This window comes from Nilaparvata lugens, chromosome 6 (genome assembly GCF_014356525.2).
Source record: "Nilaparvata lugens isolate BPH chromosome 6, ASM1435652v1, whole genome shotgun sequence".
Classification (NCBI taxonomy): Eukaryota; Metazoa; Arthropoda; class Insecta; order Hemiptera; family Delphacidae; genus Nilaparvata; species Nilaparvata lugens.
In genome coordinates, this window is record NC_052509.1 from 48,987,710 (window position 1) to 49,007,558 (window position 19,849).

Here is a 19,849-nt window from a genome sequence, read left to right on the forward strand (position 1 = left end):
ATGTGTAGGTAATTTATAATGGTGATAGTAAGTATCTTTGTTGATATTCTATCAATAGTTCAGTTTGAGCCCTTTTAGGGAATAATTATTATATCTTATTATCATCTTTCACCTTACATTTTCACATGGGAATAATAAAACTCTTATTCATGTTATACCAATTTAATTTTGTTTCCTTTGTGATTTTGATGATTGATATGATAAAATAAATGATTTAATCAATGAAAAGGTTCGTTCAGTATCAAATCGAAGTCAATATTCCCACTCACAAACTCTTCTCCCTCTCTAATCACCAGAATCAGCTTTTGACAGCAATAGAGGGAGGTATAATTTCAATGAACGATTTGGAAATGATTGATTCACAATCTCATTGGGCGAATTAGCGATAACTCCATTGTGATCAGCTCATTATTGCAAAAACATTTCGCAACTCACTTGTGGAACAAAGCATTATTGAATGTCTCCAATGGCCGCAAATCGATGCCACTAATCCTTCTGCAAAAGCTGAACCCCTCTCTGAGGCCGTGCAGGCGAATTAGGGAGGACGGTTTAGAGGAGGAGAACCTCATATTAATCTTGTTTCTGACATTCCTCTTTTGACCGTAGAAAGCGTTGAAATCAATCATGCTGTAGAAGGGATTAGTTTGCATGAATTAATCTTGCCCTCAAGAAGAACCATTTATCTTGACTTTGAGAAAGTATTACACCCCTTCTTCTCCCGAGTGTTCATCAGTGGAATTTCTATGAGCAGCGCTTTTAACCTATATGAAAAGGGGAAAATATGACCAGACACATTTTCATGAAAAATCCGGCCTTGATTCTGTGGCAGGAAAAATAAGACTGCTTGATACTCCACCATTGTCACTTCTCACAAATCAACATGAAATAATCCTAGGATAGGCTTCTCCGGATAATTGCGAGCAAAAACAAATGCTATCTGAAATTTATACTATACTTCAATATTATACTTCATATTCTTGAGCATTAATAATTTTCATGTCGTAAAAAGCAACTGCTACCCCACATTATTAGCCTACTGTCTTCCATTACTGTGGTAACAAAAGTCTTACCACCAATCCACCAATGTTCAAGCGCTTCATTTTAATTTCCCGAGCTTATAAACTTGAACCAATTTTCAAAGTTGAATCTCTCGAGCTTTTGAACTAAAGGATGAATGAAAGTCCAATTTCAATCAGAAAAGCTGAAGATATAACACTTATTTGTGATAAATCAATTTTAATTGAATTTTAGTTGAATGGTAAATTCATATGATGTATAAATTGAATGATAAATCAATGCTTTTTTGTTCACAGGTTTGTGCACTGTAGACGTCATTCATATTTCTTCAGTAACATTCGAGGTTGAAAGGTATTTGGAGGATTTTTTATACAAATGCAATATAATAATACAATTCTTGATTTTAAAGAAAGGATACCACTCATTTAAATATTTGATGAATATTCAAATAAATTATTCATGAGTGCAAAACATCATTTTTTTTGAATTATGCATATCTATTGATATCTCACTCGATAATTGATGGTTCTATAAATTTTTAATTCATTATAAATAACAGGTTTTTACCAAGGATAATTCCGACATAGTCTTGAAAAATGTGTAGGTAATTTATAATGGTGATAGTAAGTATCTATGTTGATATTCTATCAATAGTTCAGTTTGAGCCCTTTTAGGGAATAATTATTATATCTTATTATCATCTTTCACCTTACATTTTCACATGGGAATAATATAACTCTTATTCATGTTATACCAATTTAATTTTGTTTCCTTTGTGATTTTGATGATTGATATGATAAAATAAATGATTTAATCAATGAAAAGGTTCGTTCAGTATCAAATCGAAGTCAATATTCCCACTCACAAACTCTTCTCCCTCTCTAATCACCAGAATCAGCTTTTGACAGCAATAGAGGGAGGTATAATTTCAATGAACGATTTGGAAATGATTGATTCACAATCTCATTGGGCGAATTAGCGATAACTCCATTGTGATCAGCTCATTATTGCAAAAACATTTCGCAACTCACTTGTGGAACAAAGCATTATTGAATGTCTCCAATGGCCGCAAATTGATGCCACTAATCCTTCTGCAAAACCTGAACCCCTCTCTGAGGCAGGCGAATTAGGGAGGACGGTTTAGAGGAGGAGAACCTCATATTAATCTTGTTTCTGACATTCCTCTTTTGACCGGAGAAAGCGTAGAAATCAATCATGCTGTAGAAGGGATTAGTTTGCATGAATTAATCTTGCCCTCAAGAAGAACCATTTATCTTGACTTTGAGAAAGTATTACACCCCTTCTTCTCCCGAGTGTTCATCAGTGGAATTTCTATGAGCAGCGCTTTTAACCTATATGAAAAGGGAAAAATATGACCAGACACATTTTCATGAAAAATCCGGCCTTGATTCTGTGGCAGGAAAAATAAGACTGCTTGATACTCCACCATTGTCACTTCTCACAAATCAACATGAAATAATCCTAGGATAGGCTTCTCCGGATAATTGCGAGCAAAAACAAATGCTATCTGAAAGTTATACTATACTTCAATATTATACTTCATATTCTTGAGCATTAATAATTTTCATGTCGTAAAAAGCAACTGCTACCCCACATTATTAGCCTACTGTCTTCCATTACTGTGGTAACAAAAGTCTTACCACCAATCCACCAATGTTCAAGCGCTTCATTTTAATTTCCCGAGCTTATAAACTTGAACCAATTTTCAAAGTTGAATCTCTCGAGCTTTTGAACTAAAGGATGAATGAAAGTCCAATTTCAATCAGAAAAGCTGAAGATATAACACTTATTTGTGATAAATCAATTTTAATTGAATTTTAGTTGAATGGTAAATTCATATGATGTATAAATTGAATGATAAATCAATGCTTTTTTGTTCACAGGTTTGTGCACTGTAGACGTCATTCATATTTCTTCAGTAACATTCGAGGTTGAAAGGTATTTGGAGGATTTTTTATACAAATGCAATATAATAATACAATTCTTGATTTTAAAGAAAGGATACCACTCATTTAAATATTTGATGAATATTCAAATAAATTATTCATGAGTGCAAAACATCATTCTTATTGAAATGAATACAGTTTCAGTATTAGAGGAGATGTTTGTGGTTGATAAACACATTACAAAGGATTAAAATTGCATAATTTGCACTTTCAATTCCATATTGGTTGAGTAATAGAAGTATTTCGTTTATTATTCAAGAAAATACCTTAGTTGAAAACAAGCTTTTGGTGTAAGATATCAATAATTATTCAAACTTCCAGTTTTCTCCAGCAACAAAATTGTGTTCGGATGCGGAAGGGTAACAAAAGCTGTAACAGAAGTACATAAAGATTGAATGGATTCGCACACATTTGAATGAAAATTCTTCACGTCTCCATGAATATTCATTGGGATGGGCGAAGTTAGTTACAATGGTAAATTTATGCCAAATTAAACGTGCTTAACCTAATGTTTCCTGGAAGCACCAGCATGGGACTAATCTGGATTGCACTCCACTGAACCGAATCATCCGCATTGGCTTTCTTTTGAAGGCAAGAACGTTCCAGCATGAATTTTCCAGTTGAACTTGGGTTAAACGATTTTCGTCAACCGAACTTTCTTTTCTGTTGTACTTTGATGTGAGTTGTTATAAATAAGCCTGTAGGAAAGCGACTGTGCTGTAGCCTATTATGATGCAGCTCAGCACTGAGCCGGGGTGAATCTATTTCCATAAATGTTTATAAATATGAGGTGATTGTTGAGGCTGAGGAAGCTGTTCGACTGCTGAGTTGTATGGAGGGTGTTACGACAAGCTTTGTGAGAGACATGAAAATTCAATTAGTATGTTGCACACTGCTGACAAAAAATACGAAAAAAGAGAGGATGACAAGGAGAAGACAGTAAAGAGTTCAGGCTCTTCTAATGTGTCATCATTGTCATTTGAGAATTATTCACTGTTTTTTCCTGCACATTTTTTCATAACATTCACGTATCTCTCTCATGTCATAAACATGTATTCCATAGTATATTGTTATTTGTTGTACTCTTTTCCGGGAAGATAGCGTACCATTCATTAATAATTTATTAATTTAATTATTTACATTACAATATGAGGGCACCAGGAAGAAATACTTCCCATAATAGCCCTCTTGACACAAACAAAAATTACATTTCTAATTAGTATAATATAATGATTATAGTATACGCCTAATCTAATATTGAAAATTCACTAAATTAAAGAAAGATAGAAACTCCAATAATTTTTTAATCTAAAATTGAAGATGATAAAGAGGAAAAGAAGAAAGAAGAAAAATAATGTAATTTTCAATATTTATCATTCCATACGATGAGAATTGTCATTATTACAAAATACCAATATAAATGGTTGAATTCAATAGAATTCGAATCATGTTTTTGTTCAGAGTGATGACCACATAAGCTTGACGCTTGTATGTGAGTAACGGAAAGGATGATTATGAGAGATGAGTGGACCTATACTCTATTAATCACTGTAATTGGCTGATCCCCCTCCATTTCTCTGCGCTGCATATTCCTCCAAGTCTGAAGTAAATTTGCACGTACCATAGAGCTTTAGATGGGTTCCGAATCCACCCATGATACATGTCAAGCGAAAGCGAAAATCTACAACGAAAATGCTTTAATTCTAGAAAACTGTTTAAAGTATATCGAGTACAATTTTTCATGTACAGTAAACTACTCAGTACAAGATGAGCTATTGAGTACAGCTGTTAGTGTATGTTGTAATGGGCAGAGCGGATACATGGCCTAAGCCTTGTCAAAGCTTAAGAGTGAATGTGGTAAGTGGGTCTAATGGAACAAGCAGACACCGACGGATCTGAATAGGGTTAAGGAGCATGCAATATGGTGGGCTGGTTAGCTGCCAACGACGCCCGACGCCTCATTCCTAATGCCATTCAAAGTGCCTGCCATCACACTTCAAATCTTCACACATGCAAACTCTCTGCGCTAAGTTATTCAACTGTTTACACGTGTGACACTGGTGGTGGAAAACTGCTTCAGTTGCCATCAACAACCCCGATCAAACATCTCATCGACTGCAGAATTTCTCTTGGAAACAAATACCTGAATTATCTAGTTTACTTCAGCTTCTGTATTATGGATTATTCATGATTATTTATTGCAGATTATCTGAAGATGTATTGTTCAGGGTTGACTTTGCTGAGTTGAGGGGAGAGAGTAGAGAGCGCACAGCAGCGAGCATACTCCCAAAGTCTATATTCGTATCGGTTCAGTTTTCCATTCAACATTTTGCGAATTTACATTAAGCATCACCATTGACAACGATAAAGCTCGACTCGTACACGACAGTGAACAGTGATAATTCCCACGAGTTCTAATTGGAATATTCACATTCAGCTCAGCTTAGAGAGTATGAACTATCCCATTAGAACTCATAGGAATTATACTTTTATTGTCTACTGTCACTGTTTGTGTGCAAATCTAGCGTGATATTTCAAACACAATTGTAACATTATAGCATTACACCATAAGAGAAACATCTTCTTACATCCTTCACTTTAATGGTCGAGTGCTGGAGTGAAGGGTATCCTCGCTGCCCTCTGAGGATGGACATTAAAGGTCCAAACTCCATAGTTTCATGTGAAAACATTACATTGATACCTCAATTTTCGCCTATTTCATCATATTTCTCTGCTCAATAATATTGTATAACACTCCAGTCCAGTCTGTATATGGTTCATCATTTTATTTACTGGTATTTTTTTGCTAGAACGTAAGTTGAAAGTTGAATTTTGTTTTGTTAAACACACGAATAAAGGAATCTCGATCTGAATCGTCTTATTCAATGTACTCTAATATAATCCGATTATACTTTTTAGTTTTCACTATAATGATATTAAATCTTACCGAATTTACCAACACCAGCTCATACGTTGTTGAAGTTCTTGATTTTTGAAAATTAAATTCAATTACATTTCCTCACAGCAAGCTTTTCAACTTAGCATTGGCGAGAAGTCTGCTGGCAGAGCAAACATAAACATTAAACTTCTGTAGAGATAATTCAGGCCGGGGTTGTTAGTGCAAGTTATAGCTATACTAGCCCTACCTGAATGCACACGGCATCTACCTGTTGAGATTTTATCAGCGATGAGAGTGGATTAACGCGATTCATTCCCTGTAATGCGAATGCAAGTTAAGGTGGCCTCTGAAAGTGTAAATGTGTGGAAGTTTGTCGGTGGGTGAGGTAGAGGCGCAACTGTTGAAGTTTCCGCACAGGAAATGAGCAAACACGCGAGAAGCGCCACTACAAACAGGGAGGCTCGTGCGCCTGTGTCTGCGGCGCCACTACAAACATAAAATGCGCATCTTTCGGATGTTCGCAAGCAGAGGTGCTGCACAGAAACGCCGCACTGTTTGCTGTTTGTTCTCACGAATAAAATCTCGTTACCTGAGGAGCTCAGCCGCAATTATAATTATTGAAGAGTGATGTGCGTTCTGATGAAATTAATTCAGGATGTACGTGGCGATGAAGAGAGAGAGTGAGTTCAGTTGTTCAAACGAATCTTAGTGATCTTTGCTCTTGGAAAATTTATTGATCGAGTTATGTGAGTTTCTATGGAACGTTATGTGTAGACAATATTAATTAAGTTTTCAGATTTCTGAGCTCTGCTTATAGGAAAGCCGCTAAAATTATTATTGAAATATTTTTTGAAATGACTGTACAGTAAGAAGAAGAGTTTCTTTGCTGGAGCCTTACTGGAGAAACTTGGAAAACTTACCTAATACAATGAAGAATAAGACAAACACAACGAAGTTTGCCCAGCATCAAAGATGTAAAATGTATGAATCCAAATTCAACAGAACTGCATTATAAAAGACTAATCATCGGTATATCAGTAAACGATATTCATATAGTTCTTCCAACTCATGTCACTGGCTTGAAACATACCAACCAATATTTATAAATCTTCTGATAAAGTGGAATTGTCTTTTGATAGAATAATTTCATAGTATGATTGAGGTCTTTAAAAACTCCACTCTATTATTTTAATTTTTTACAGACTTCTCATGAAAATGCAACCATAAAAAATTGTGCAACTCATACTAAAATGCGATCAAAGAGGACAGTCCATTCTTATCCTCTTTGATACATATTAATTATTATTGTACTTTCCAGAATGTAAATAATGCTTATAACTCATCTGAGATAGATGTGTTGTAAGTTGCAGTTGCGTACATGTCTGTACATCCCCAAACCCCATGTCATTGAATATGCATGAATCTTGACTGATCTCATACACTAGGTGGTCTTTCTTTATGTGGTCGTGTTAGCTCACTTGGTTTATGGTTGATGGCGCTCATAAATGTTCGAGAGCCTCAAAAAGAGCCTCATCACCACACTGTGCAACCTAACAATCCTTTGTTCTTGCTCAAATATTCACCGCAGTGTTGGAGTCCATGAGCAGTAAACAGAGCAGAGCCACTAACTGGACACTACTTGTTCGCAGAGTCATTACTTATCTCTTTCCCACCCACTCAATCAGCTTCTCTCTCTCTCTTTCGCTCTGCTCATAAATTGGAAGGCTTCTCCTTCCGCATCTGCTGGCGATAGTGGTCAGCTTCCGGGGGTCGGTGGCCGGTCCCAATTTCCAACTTTGGTCTTGGCTATTCGTCACCACACTTTGCTGCTGCAGACCCTTGCACCCCCCAACCGAACTCACTGGTTAAACAATAATTAATCACAGGGTGCCCACTGACATCCGCTATCAACTGTTCCTCAGGCCTCGGCTCGCTGTGTAGCTGCTGCTGTTGATGAATTATGGAGTAGCAACAATTTTTGTTGACATTTCTAACTAATCTGAAGTTTTGTTTGGCCAGTGTCCAAATTTGCTGGACGAGAAATGTGCAGGAGAAAAATCTATAATCTGGTGTCATAATAGCAGTGCGCATGAGAAGATTCTCTGTGCCATCCTGATTATATTATATCCATCATGATTAATTAATTTCGTGTTGGAGTGATGCAATTGAAAAGCTCATTCTTCACAGTGATTTGTTTTAGTTTTCAACTGAACTTTATTACCAAAATCGATAACTCTTGACTTGACAGATGTCTTGACTTGACAAAACCCATGAAAAACAACACTTGAATCGACACTAGAGAAATCTCAACAACTTTACTCGTTCACCCATCGTAGATTATTAGTATTATTTTATGAAGAAATAGAGGTGGCGAAGAACAAACTTAAGGATGGGGGTTGGCTGGAGAACAGAGATCAATAACAACATGTTTAAAGGATATTGATATCAGTTTGTAGTTTCAAAATACTTAGTTCATATCCCAACTTCTGGGTTTATTTTTTGCGAAGGTGGCACCGGACGCAGTATTTTTGATTCTATACAATTTTTTGTAAGTAGCAATATACACACATTATAGCTGACTTCACATTTCCAATTTACTCACCTCGCGCCTCTAATATTAGATGATATTGGCAGTCTATGCTGCCATCAATTAAATTACCCTATAACGATAACACTACAACAACAGTAAATTACAATAACACTTGTGAATACTGATACTGTGTTATCACGGACAAACAAATCAGATTAATCGTGGCACTGTTTGAATGAGTTTTTAAAATAACCAAGTATTCCTTGCTATCATGACTGGCTTGCTCTTTCCAGGGTCTTTCCCAGAAGGGAGACATTTCGGCCGAGTATATTGTAATGGGAGGACATGCAGTAATTTGTATGTTATGATGAGTTACGACACCCGCAATGAAACTAAAGGGGCACGGATAGAGCCGCGAAGGGACCTCTTGCAACCTACCCCTCTACTACGTTTTCCCACAACCCCCTGCAAGAGATTGTCACCGACAACCATTCACGCAGACACGCAGAGCCTGAGCTCCCATTTACGGCACTCCGCTACTACTACTATTCATGCTGCCTAATGGCACCTGCTCTTCTTCGTTTTAATTGGCACAACATAGCAGCTACCAACATAAATATACATTCACAGATAAATTTAGAGTAACACCTCTAGACAGCCATGGGTGCACACGCATCAACATGTAAACGAGGGGAATTATAGTTATCATCACTGTAGTTGAATAATAGGCCTGCTGTCAATGGCTGCACTGTGGCGAACGCATTCAAAATGAATGTGACCCATCAAGCGCGCTTCCAAGTCTCGCGTTGAATCATTGATGGCAAATACCAATTCAGTCCTAAAGCCGTTTATATTGCTTTAGGGTTTGGCGAGTGGTGTAGACTAGACTGCTATCTGCTAACGCTGCTACGATTGTCATGGCATCTGACTGCCATTCATTCATTTTATGATGCCTCTCAGCCTACATGGGGATAGTATCAGAAAAAATGCGAAATCGAGATTTGTGTTGATTCCAGTGAAAATGAACTTCTCACGGTACGTAGTAGTGATTGGCTTTGAGTACTTCAACTTTGAATGAGTCAGTTACTTCTTCAAAATTGAACAACTTGAAGTTATCATTTTCTACTGGTAAATAGTTCTCTTCGGTTACATACACTATTCACCAAGTTAGAATTTGGCACTTTTGAAAGATTAATCAAAGTTGCAGCTACAAATTCTAATAATGAGCTGAATTGAAACATGTGTCTTGATCAATGATTATCATCAAACATCTGTAGTTTGTCTTGATCACCGATTTTAGATCACCCTATCCTAGCTGTTGAGAGAGTAGGCTATTTGAATAACATAATATTATTATCCTAGATTCCCCATGTAGATTATCTTGTTACTCATTCTTATACACAAATAAGAGATGATTTTTCTTCTATTCGTTTAAAATGATTTACGAGTAAATGTATTCTGTAGGATTTTCCTTTAATTTGTTTATAATGAATGCTTTGAATAAAAGTATTTTCTTGACAGGATTACCAATGAATTCTACAGCAAATCGTATCTCAAATGAAAATAAATTAACAGTTTACAATCCTATAAACTGTAATGTTGTTTCCTACTTCGCACTCCAGAGTCAGAATAGCTCTATTTCATGGAAGTGACAGACATTCTGGGGGTAGATGCTCCGAGTTTCCGGGTGAAGTGAAGCATAACATGCTAATCCCAACACATTTATCGTTGTCAGTGTCAAGAGACGTGAGTGCAATAATTTGAGACTCCAGAACCAAGTGCGCGTGTCTACCAACTAGATTTATATTAATTACGAAAGTCTGGATAGACTTGTGAGATGGAGTGTACATACACGTGTTCCGAGTCTTGAGTGGTCCTCGAATGAATTGCAATTCGAATGGATTGTAAATGTTTATTCAAACGATCGCTAATGTACTGTGTTGTATGATAGCTAGTGTACTGCGTGTTCTATCACAGTATTTTAAATAGAGGTATAACTTCATGATGATACACAAGTCAAAACTTGATACACAACAACTTGAGTATTATTATTCTGCCTTATCACCTTACCAATTCATAATTTGCTGCTCACAATAAACCTACAAGTTTTATCTCCAAATATATTTTACGCGTATTCTGTCTCCAAGGTTCTAAAATCCAACCTGATTAAAATTTGAAAAAGTGAATATGAAAAACAATTAAAACTAAACTTCAACTATAAAGAAACTATAGTGAAAATTATTGAGCCCAAATATCGCGGAAAAATTAACAGAATATTCTGTAGCTATTCAAAAGGAAAGGACGAATGAAAAGGGGGGTGGATGGTTTCGGATTGAAATTTTGTAGGTAATGGAAGGTGATTGATATTAATGAACCGACCAGAGAATAAAAATAACGTTGATCTGGCAGCTCAGATGCGAAAAGATTAGGTATTCTGGGCTCACCTTTACCAGGAAACAATCGGGGGACTTTGGAAGGAGTAGGGTTTCTCCGTAGCATTGGTGTGAAGCGGTATGGTTGTAGAGTGGGAAGGGTGGGTTTAACGTGCCAAAAACAATATAAACGCCAATCAACATCCACTGGGCGTGGAAGGGCTGGTGGTAGGAATATAATTTACATAATGAATCGAAGAACAGGGAAGGAAACTCTCTCCAGAGACTGTTTTGAGATTGATAACTTTTGAAATGGATTCAGAGTTGGTGAGGGTTCTATTCCATGGTAGATACCCCGGTACCCTTCTCCACGATCATTATGAACAACATAACCATCATTGATAATATTCCAGGCTTCCACTCATTTCTTGCTTCTACCGTTACATTATCTCCGGTGTCTCCTCTTATAAAGATACGAAACAAGTGATAAACTGAAGACAAATGACCGCAAGAACTTGTGTGGAATGTTTGTGAAACAAGTTTGATATTTTGTAGGCCTCAGTCATTTTTGATTAACGAAAGAAATTCAACAAATGTTTTTTTCTTAATGATGCGTAGAGATTTACTATAGATTGATTAATAGCTCTGGATTAATCAATATATTATATAATCGTACAATGTACATACTCATGTATAGTTTAAGAAACTATTTTGATAAGATCGATTCTAAACTAACATTAGGATAAAGGCTATTATATAAGTAGCTTTCGAGGAACTATTTCTTATAGTTCAAGGAATCCTTGTCAACTATCCCTATCATGATCAAACTATCCTTGAACAACAAAAGTATTCAATTTATCCTTGAATTCATTAATTTTTGATAGAAAAGACCCCCAGGGTCACCTCAAAACAAAATCATCCCACTCTTTTGAGGGAGCCCTGCTCAAAATCTTCTTATGTTTAAAAGAGAACTATCAACTTGAAATATGTGTAAATATTTTTATGGAAGTTGAATTTTTTCAGTTGTGAATATTTTCAACAGATAACAATTAGACAAAAATAGAGTATCATCTCACAAGATTTCAAACAAATGTCTATCAAACTGGAATAACCAAACCTTTACATACTAATAAGAAGTGAGCCTTTTATTTATGCTGTTGTAATAATTATTGTGGGAGTTTTCATCACAGATTGTGTTTTTTGACTTGCAGATGAAGTGGAGTGGCGTGTTGGCCGCACTCTTGATTCTGGTGGCAGTGGTACACGCAGACGGTGAACTATGGGAGGAAGATGACAAGGAAATACTCATCAGGAGTGAACGCGGAACTAAGAACAGTAAAGGTACCCCAATCACATAAGCCTATATATTCGTATCGTATAATCGTAGTTCATAGCTTATCGTTTCAGCGTATACGTGTAATGATGTTATTAATTCTAAAATTCCAATGCCTGCTTTAATTACAAATTAAATCGAAGGATAAACAAATTGATTCTATTTTGATAGGTTGAAACTTATCCACAATTATTATCAATTAATATTTTTTTCATTTTAAATAAAAATACTACGAAATTTTCAAAAACCACACATTTATTGATACTTAGAATGATTGGTTTCGGTTGTTACACCATTGTCAATCTCTGATAAATTCAGCCGGAGTTTATCAGAGATTGACAGTGGTGTAACAACCGAAACCGGGTTTTCTAAGTATCAATAAATCTGTGGTTTTTGAAGATTTCTTATTATTTTTATTCATTATGAATAATTGTCACAATATCAACTTCTCAACTACACAAAAAGGGATTTTTTTTCATTTTATAGTTAAAGTTAAAATATAATATTTTATCAAAAGTATGGTTGAAGTGTTTGTACTTTGTGGAAATGAATTTGAATTTGATTTTGAAAATATGAATTTTGTTGTTTTTACGAAACACAACTAATAATGAATCTCTGGTTGATTTTTCTAACCAGTTTTGGATGAAGATTTTCTGTCAGGCTCACTGCCTTGAACAAGAATATTATATTTTGTATCTGTTTCAAATATTGTAGGTGAAAAATGGGTTTAGGTGAAAAATGTATATTCAATATATTTTGCGATTAACAAGTTTTACAAGAGCATTGCAGAATTGCAGCATATTTATATTCCGAGATGCTTACATGTGTAAAGTAAGATTCATGTCTCAAGATCAAGATTGAAATTAGAGTAAGATTGAATAATCTAAAAAATTGGTTTGGTATCCTTGCCTGTCATTAGACAAAGCGGATCCTTTTCCAACATCGTTGCCAAATTGTTTGTACGATATGAATAAACATGTATTATAGGCCTGATGAACTTATACAATATAATAATCTCTATCATAGAATTTTTTATTAAGTCATGAAAAAATATATTTCCTTGGTGAATAGATTATATGTTTTATAGAATTATAGATCATTATTAACGATAACCAACAATAAATTATTATTAGATCAGATTGGGATAACTTGATTCACAGTTATGTACAATGGAAGGAGTTGGAAACTGGAAAGTGTAGCAAATATTATGTTCCCATAATTTTCACTGACTTTACAACGAAAATTTCACTCATATTCAATAGAATCGGTCACTCAATGTAATGAGTTGATGACATTGTCTTTCAGAGCCATGTCGCTACGAGAAGAGCCCCTGGTCGGAGTGTGACCCCAAGACAAACATGCGCACACGAACGCTCACGCTCAAAGACAGAAAGAAGGATGTAGCCGCCACTGCCAACTGTGAGAGCACCAAGACCATTCAGAAGAAATGCAAAAAAGGTAATTGCCACCACCCAGTAACGCCATCAATGATCTAAGCATGTGTGCATAATGCATCGAATGATCAAACACATTGAAAACACAAATCATCATTCCTTTCATTGAAATATTGTCTAGAATAAAATACTAGCATGATAAAATGTGGCTTGAAGACGAACACACGACAAGAAGGAATAAGATTCATAAGATAAATGTTGTGGACTATCAAATTGTCGTCTGTGCAACTTCAGAAGGTATTTTCTAAATTTCAGAAATAAAACCTGCAATAATATCCAATCTACATTATGTAAATGATCATCAAATTGTTCAACTTAGAGAGCTTGTTTAAGATATTATTTTCCAAAATATTTAAAATGAATCTGTATTTTCTTTGAGAACATGATATAGATCATCCAATTATATAACTTCAAGCTTGTTCAAGATACCGTTTTTCGATTATTTTCTAAAATATTAGAAAGCAATCCATATTTTCTTTGATAATATTGACTGAATCCTAAACTATGCATTTTGCAAGCATGCAAGCGGATTTATTCTGACTTGATTGTAGAGACATTTTGATTAGCCATCAATACTATACTGGAACCCTTTCTATAAGTTACAACTGTTCGAGTTAGTCGGAGCGTTGTGTTTGTGTTGTCTATATGCTACACTTGAAAACCCCCATTGATATTGTGTGGTAACTCAGTATCCAACTGTAGTTCCACTGCTTGCTATCTGTTACACTCAAAGTAATGACTTCTATTAATAAATTAACACTATTAAGTTCGTGTATGGATAAGATTAGTTGTCGGACTGTGTCCATGAGCATAAAAAGGTCGTTTCACAAAAATTATTATATTTCAATATAAGTGAGTGCTCCGAGAAAGCTTGCAGATGTATCATTTTTTTCTGATAGAATTCAACATCCGATAGGCCTATTAGTTATTTTGGGAAAGAGTTTATGAAAACTCTTCCCACTATAGACTACTATAAATCTTTTTTATAGCGAACAATGTATTCATTGAGATATTACTGTGCATGCGAGCCAGGTTTCGATCCAAATTAATGTTCTGCTCTAATCACTTTGTATGTCGTCGTATTTTCATCACCCAAGATTGGATGGGCGCAAAATCATGATTCATGCAATACGGGTGGGTGGGGTGACCTAGGCCAACTTGTGCTAGTTTTCAATGGGGACAACACTGTAAACAAGAATGCTTGAATCATCCTTTGTCAACAGGAAATTGTCCTCTTCCTTATTAACTTATGGCTAGGTGCCGTTTACGATCAAATGAATCGATGGTATTTGAAAAAATCTATTCTGCAATATTCTAAACTCTTGTCGAAAGGAAGGGAAAGGAGCTTCATATAGCCCAATTTTAAATAAATAAATTCCATTGCTCAGTTTAAGATTGAAGCAAATTGTATAATTATAATAAATTTCCTATATCTCGTCCAAATTAGAAAATACAAAGTGTGATCAGCTTGCTGATAGATTTTCTTATAGTTTACTGTGTCAGCCATCAATTAGTATTAGCCTTTGAATGAAATAGCCAATTTTCTTCAAGGAGTAAATTTTTAAATTCTCTAATATAGAATCACGTAGCCTATGAATGGATACAAATCATTCTGTTTATTTTTTAATTCAGCCAATATTTAGGTACGATAATATAGTAATTTTATTCTTATTGTTCCTTCATGTAAAATTCGTTCAACCCTGAATTATAAGTGTTAATAAAGTGATTATTATTCAATTTACTTCTTCCTTAGGAAAAATCTAGAATGCTCAATATGGATCCTTTTATAATTAGGAGTCAAAATTCTAGAAGACTCACAAAAGATAATGTCATGAATATAAGATTATAGTAATAATACCGTATGCAAATTAAATATAATAGGCTCGTGATTGGCTTTTATACAATTTGTTGATAAATGGAAAGCCGAAGCTGAATATAAAAATGTGTATAAATGAGAATAATAATAATATTCAAATATAATTGATCACCAGCTATCCCAAACATTACTCTGTTTTTTTGTTTGTACTGGACATTAGCCAACACTCATGTCCTATCATCTAGACTAGTTTTGTATCTTGGCCCTTGGCATGAATTTCCATTCATCAAAGAATAAAAACATACTCATTATTTAGATCACTAAAATGCTTACGGTACCTATCGGCAGTAGTTGAACATTGCAGACAAAGAACATATCTGTATGAGAATTGAAACTTCAATTCAAAACTATATGAACACAAATAATTTAGAATACAACAAAAGTTCTACCCGCAATGAAATACAAGTTTGATTTATACTCAGACATACAATTCACAATAGAAGATAACAGAAACGTTTTTGCGCAACAGAACACTGTTTCCAAATACTAGTTTTTCTAGAGTGTAAACTTATTCATTGATAATAATCAATGACCCATTGATTATATTTTGAGCTCAATGTACTTACCAATAATTTTCAGGTGCGGTTGTTTTAGTATTGTATTTAACTTCAATAATAAATAATTAACAACGGCACGACATTGATGTAATTGAAACTGAGAAACGTTTAAAAGCCTAATAATATTTATGCAGTGAGATATATGCCCTTATTGAACATGTCATTCTACAATATACCCTACACTGCCTAGCCTCCTTTGGAAAATTTGTTCTTCACACAAAATCAATAATTCAATGAATTGTGATATCAATTATATTTGTATTAAGGTTATTTCTATAGAAAATCTACAGTATGCAAGTATCTTACTTGAAAACTTTGTCAATCACCTTTTCTGTACCAGTACTGTACTTTTGATTGCATGGCTTTGAATGAGATCTGTGTTTGTTCTGCCACACAGCCTGTCGGTATGAGAAAGGACAATGGAGCGCATGCAATTCTCAGAACAAAATGGTACGAAAGGACACGATTAAGGACAAGAGCGATCCTTCCTGCGAGCAGAACAGAGAAATCACAAAGGACTGCAAGAGCAAGGGCCCCCGAAACAACAAAGGTAGTACCACCTAGCTCATATTCATTCCAATTAAGTTCTCTGATCACAATCAATCTCATTGCAGTACCGTATCGATTTGCACCGTTGTTTCACACTAGAATAATTCCTTCAAGCTTGAATGTCAATGAATGTCTGTGTATCAAACACTAAAAGTTGCTTCAGCTGTAGTCTATACCCAGGAGCTTTTCAGCAATGCTCTTCTTGTATTATGCAATCTATCGATGAAATAGGCTTACCGTACACATTAATTTGTGTTATGCAGAGGGTACTATGTTATGCAATATGAATATAAAGTAGTTTGACAATTATTGTCTGTCAATTTTCAAACGCTTCTTGTATATTCGATAGTCATATAATGCTTACTGTATAAGTGAAATCATGATCCATCACTTGAGCCCATTCTATCCTTGCATTTGTATCTTTATTGCATTTTAATTCAGCTATCCTTTTATAAAGAAAAGATTTTATTTGTCTTGTGACCATTTGAAAATACTCATTAATACCTTACCTACAAATGTACAATATATAACTGATTATAATATTATATTTGAGTGAGTAATCTCAAAAAACTAGAAATATGCCTATATGGTTTTGTCAAATTGATAAGATTAGAAGAATAGCTTAACCTTCTCTTAATACAAAATGAGCATAGCGACCTATTTGTTTCAATATTTTAAATTTGGTGTCTTACTTGATTGTCGAAATGATTCGGTTCTCTGGTTGAAATTTGCCGTTGAATCCAAAACAATTTCGTCAAATAAGGGAGTTATCATAATATCTCAACTATTATAGAAAAGAGTTACGACATTCTCTAGTCTCTTTAGATTAACAGCGAAATTTGCATAACACATCCACATCTATATATCTACAGATCAAATCATAAGACTATAATGAATTGTCCATTTTTATTTACAAAAATATAAATTTTGAACCATCTTTATTTCCATAACAAACCGTTTTAAAATTTTATATAGATGTTTATTAAAATTGTCCCAACACTTTATAACTGAAATAGCATGAAATAGTCTGTCTCAAAGACTTATGTGAGACTTCATCTATGCAGTACCGTATTAAAATTCATAATGACATGAATTTCTTGGTTTTACATCAGGTATAACCGAATGAAAACTTTATAAATATTATATTCATGTGTATTTTTGCCAAAGTGTAGCAAAATTATATTTGACTGCACGCATTTAGAAGAAAAAATGCATTTAAAGAAGATATTAATCATAAATTTCAAAATTTAGAATAGAATGATGATTCAATTTCACTCTCTAATTTTCGCTTGTTTAAACCAATTCTTCAATTTACTCTCATATTCTAATTAAATCGCCTAAATTTGTATATTCTTATCATTGATGAATGTGAGAACCAACTTGAGCATTATTGTGCACATTCAAATCCATTTTTGAAAAACACTTTACATAAAACATGTTCTATGTTTGTTTCAGGTCAACGTCGCAGGCAGTAAAGAGCACAAGTTTGGGTTCCTTGGAACTGAACCCAAGCCCTTTTCATTCACCTCTATCAACATACTTCTTACGATGTTAATAGTTGATTAATAATGAGTATTACTGTTATTACAAGTATTTTAATTGACTTTGTGAATGGCTGAATATTTTGTACTGCTAGACTGTTTATTGATTTCAGATAACGTTAACAATACAATGCCAAAACAAAATGAACTGTATCATAATAATTTCCACCATTATTTTTTATTGGTAGAAAGTATCGATCTTTTTATACTTAGTTGTGGTTTGTTTGTTTTTATATTGATTTAGTTCCAGTAAGATGATCATTTCATTAATTCCTTCTCTAGTGATAATATTAATTAACATCTAGAATACAGATCTCCATTTCAACTATCCTGATTGATGTATTTAATTGTGGTAACTACATTAACATGACAGGAATATTCAAAGTAATATTATTGAATGTATATTGTGTATCACTATATTGTTCAGTACCTGTAAGTAAAGTGATTTGTATTGATTAATATATAGTACATTTTTAAATAAATATTAGGATTATAAACTTAGACGATTTCTAACACTTCAATTGAACGTGTTGGTGGTTAGAAAGGATTGAGCTGAATTTGGTGTTTGAAGGCAGAAGAAGTGGAGAGTTGCTTATGGAGTGGAATTGCTGTAATTTGGAGGGCTTTTTTCAGCTGTAAATAGCTCCAATTCCCGCTCATCATCAATTACAAAATAAATACAGAAATATAAATGAGAGCTCATCTTCCCCATTTCAACCGCCTATGGTATATCTTAGAAAAAGAATAATTATAGTTCCACCCCGTCATCATTGACAGAGAATCCTCGCCTTCATTCCGAAAATAAGCTGACTCACTCTTGACCCGCACCCGACCATACCGTACCAGTTAAACCTCTACTTATGCTTCTATTTGAATGGTTCTTCGTATTTCGATCAGTATGGTATTATGTGATTAACTATTGTAAACCTTATATAAATAAACTTGAAAACGATTGATGTTTGTTTGTCTGATTTTACTCCTGAATGTTTTATTGATTCTTATGTATAGTGAATTTTAAGAAATGATAATCAGGGTTCATAATCACAGAGTTAGTCTGAGTGAAGAAGAAGTCTGAAATTGGAAGAATATCGTTGCTGAAAGAGATCCCTTCTATAATGGGGTACACTGAGGCTCGGTACTAGGAACTTTGGAACCAACACTTATTGCTACCAACAACTTTTGCGACTTAATGGTTCTGACATAAGGCCGGTTACAGAGCTTGACCGACCGTCAGTGCGTACGTCAGTCGCGCTTGTCTTTTCCATGTATCCATACAGAGCAGGACTGACGGCACGCATGCGCACGGTCAGGACCATGCGTTTTATACTGCGTACGAAGACCATCGGTCGAGCTCGTGCGCATCGGTTCCATCGGTCGACTGACGCGCTATTGAAGCGAATAGTAGCTTACAGAGCTGTACTGATCAGTAGCCCGTTCGAAACATAACCAATGTGCTGACACCTCTGCCCGACAATCAGCTGATATTGAATTGAATAGCACAATGAATGAATTCAATTAATAGTGTCATATATTATTTTTTCTATACATTTCTTCAATCATTTCTAAATTTTTTATTGGAAAAATCATATAATATTATTATTATCTACATTTATTTGATCCGTAGCTTAAAGTGACTGCAAGTATTTCCAATGGTGATACAAGCTCGAAATAACTGATCAAAATTTCTGATGGACATTCAGAGGTAGTTAAAAAATTTATCTCCATCCTCAAGCAATGATGTAAATATGGTACTG

The 19,849-nt window shown here is 34.7% G+C and overlaps 1 protein-coding gene across 3 annotated transcripts in view; it reads left to right on the top strand.

Annotated features, from left to right (window-relative positions):
- The window catches only part of LOC111053433, an 83,946-nt gene extending 64,895 nt beyond the window's left edge, over nucleotides 1-19,051 (top strand). The window contains exons 1-5 of one of the 3 annotated variants that reach the window (XM_039431022.1): nucleotides 1,350-1,368; nucleotides 11,997-12,126; nucleotides 13,424-13,576; nucleotides 16,403-16,555; nucleotides 18,010-19,051. In XM_039431022.1, coding sequence (XP_039286956.1) covers nucleotides 11,997-12,126; nucleotides 13,424-13,576; nucleotides 16,403-16,555; nucleotides 18,010-18,029 — 456 coding nt within the window. In that variant the 5' untranslated portion in view covers nucleotides 1,350-1,368 and the 3' untranslated portion in view covers nucleotides 18,030-19,051. Of the gene's footprint in view, nucleotides 1-1,349; nucleotides 1,369-2,924; nucleotides 2,977-11,996; nucleotides 12,127-13,423; nucleotides 13,577-16,402; nucleotides 16,556-18,009 lie in introns of those variants that run through there. The other 2 variants (XM_039431023.1, XM_039431021.1) reach the window with 2 other exon arrangements.
- Nucleotides 19,052-19,849: the final 798 nt, after the last annotated feature.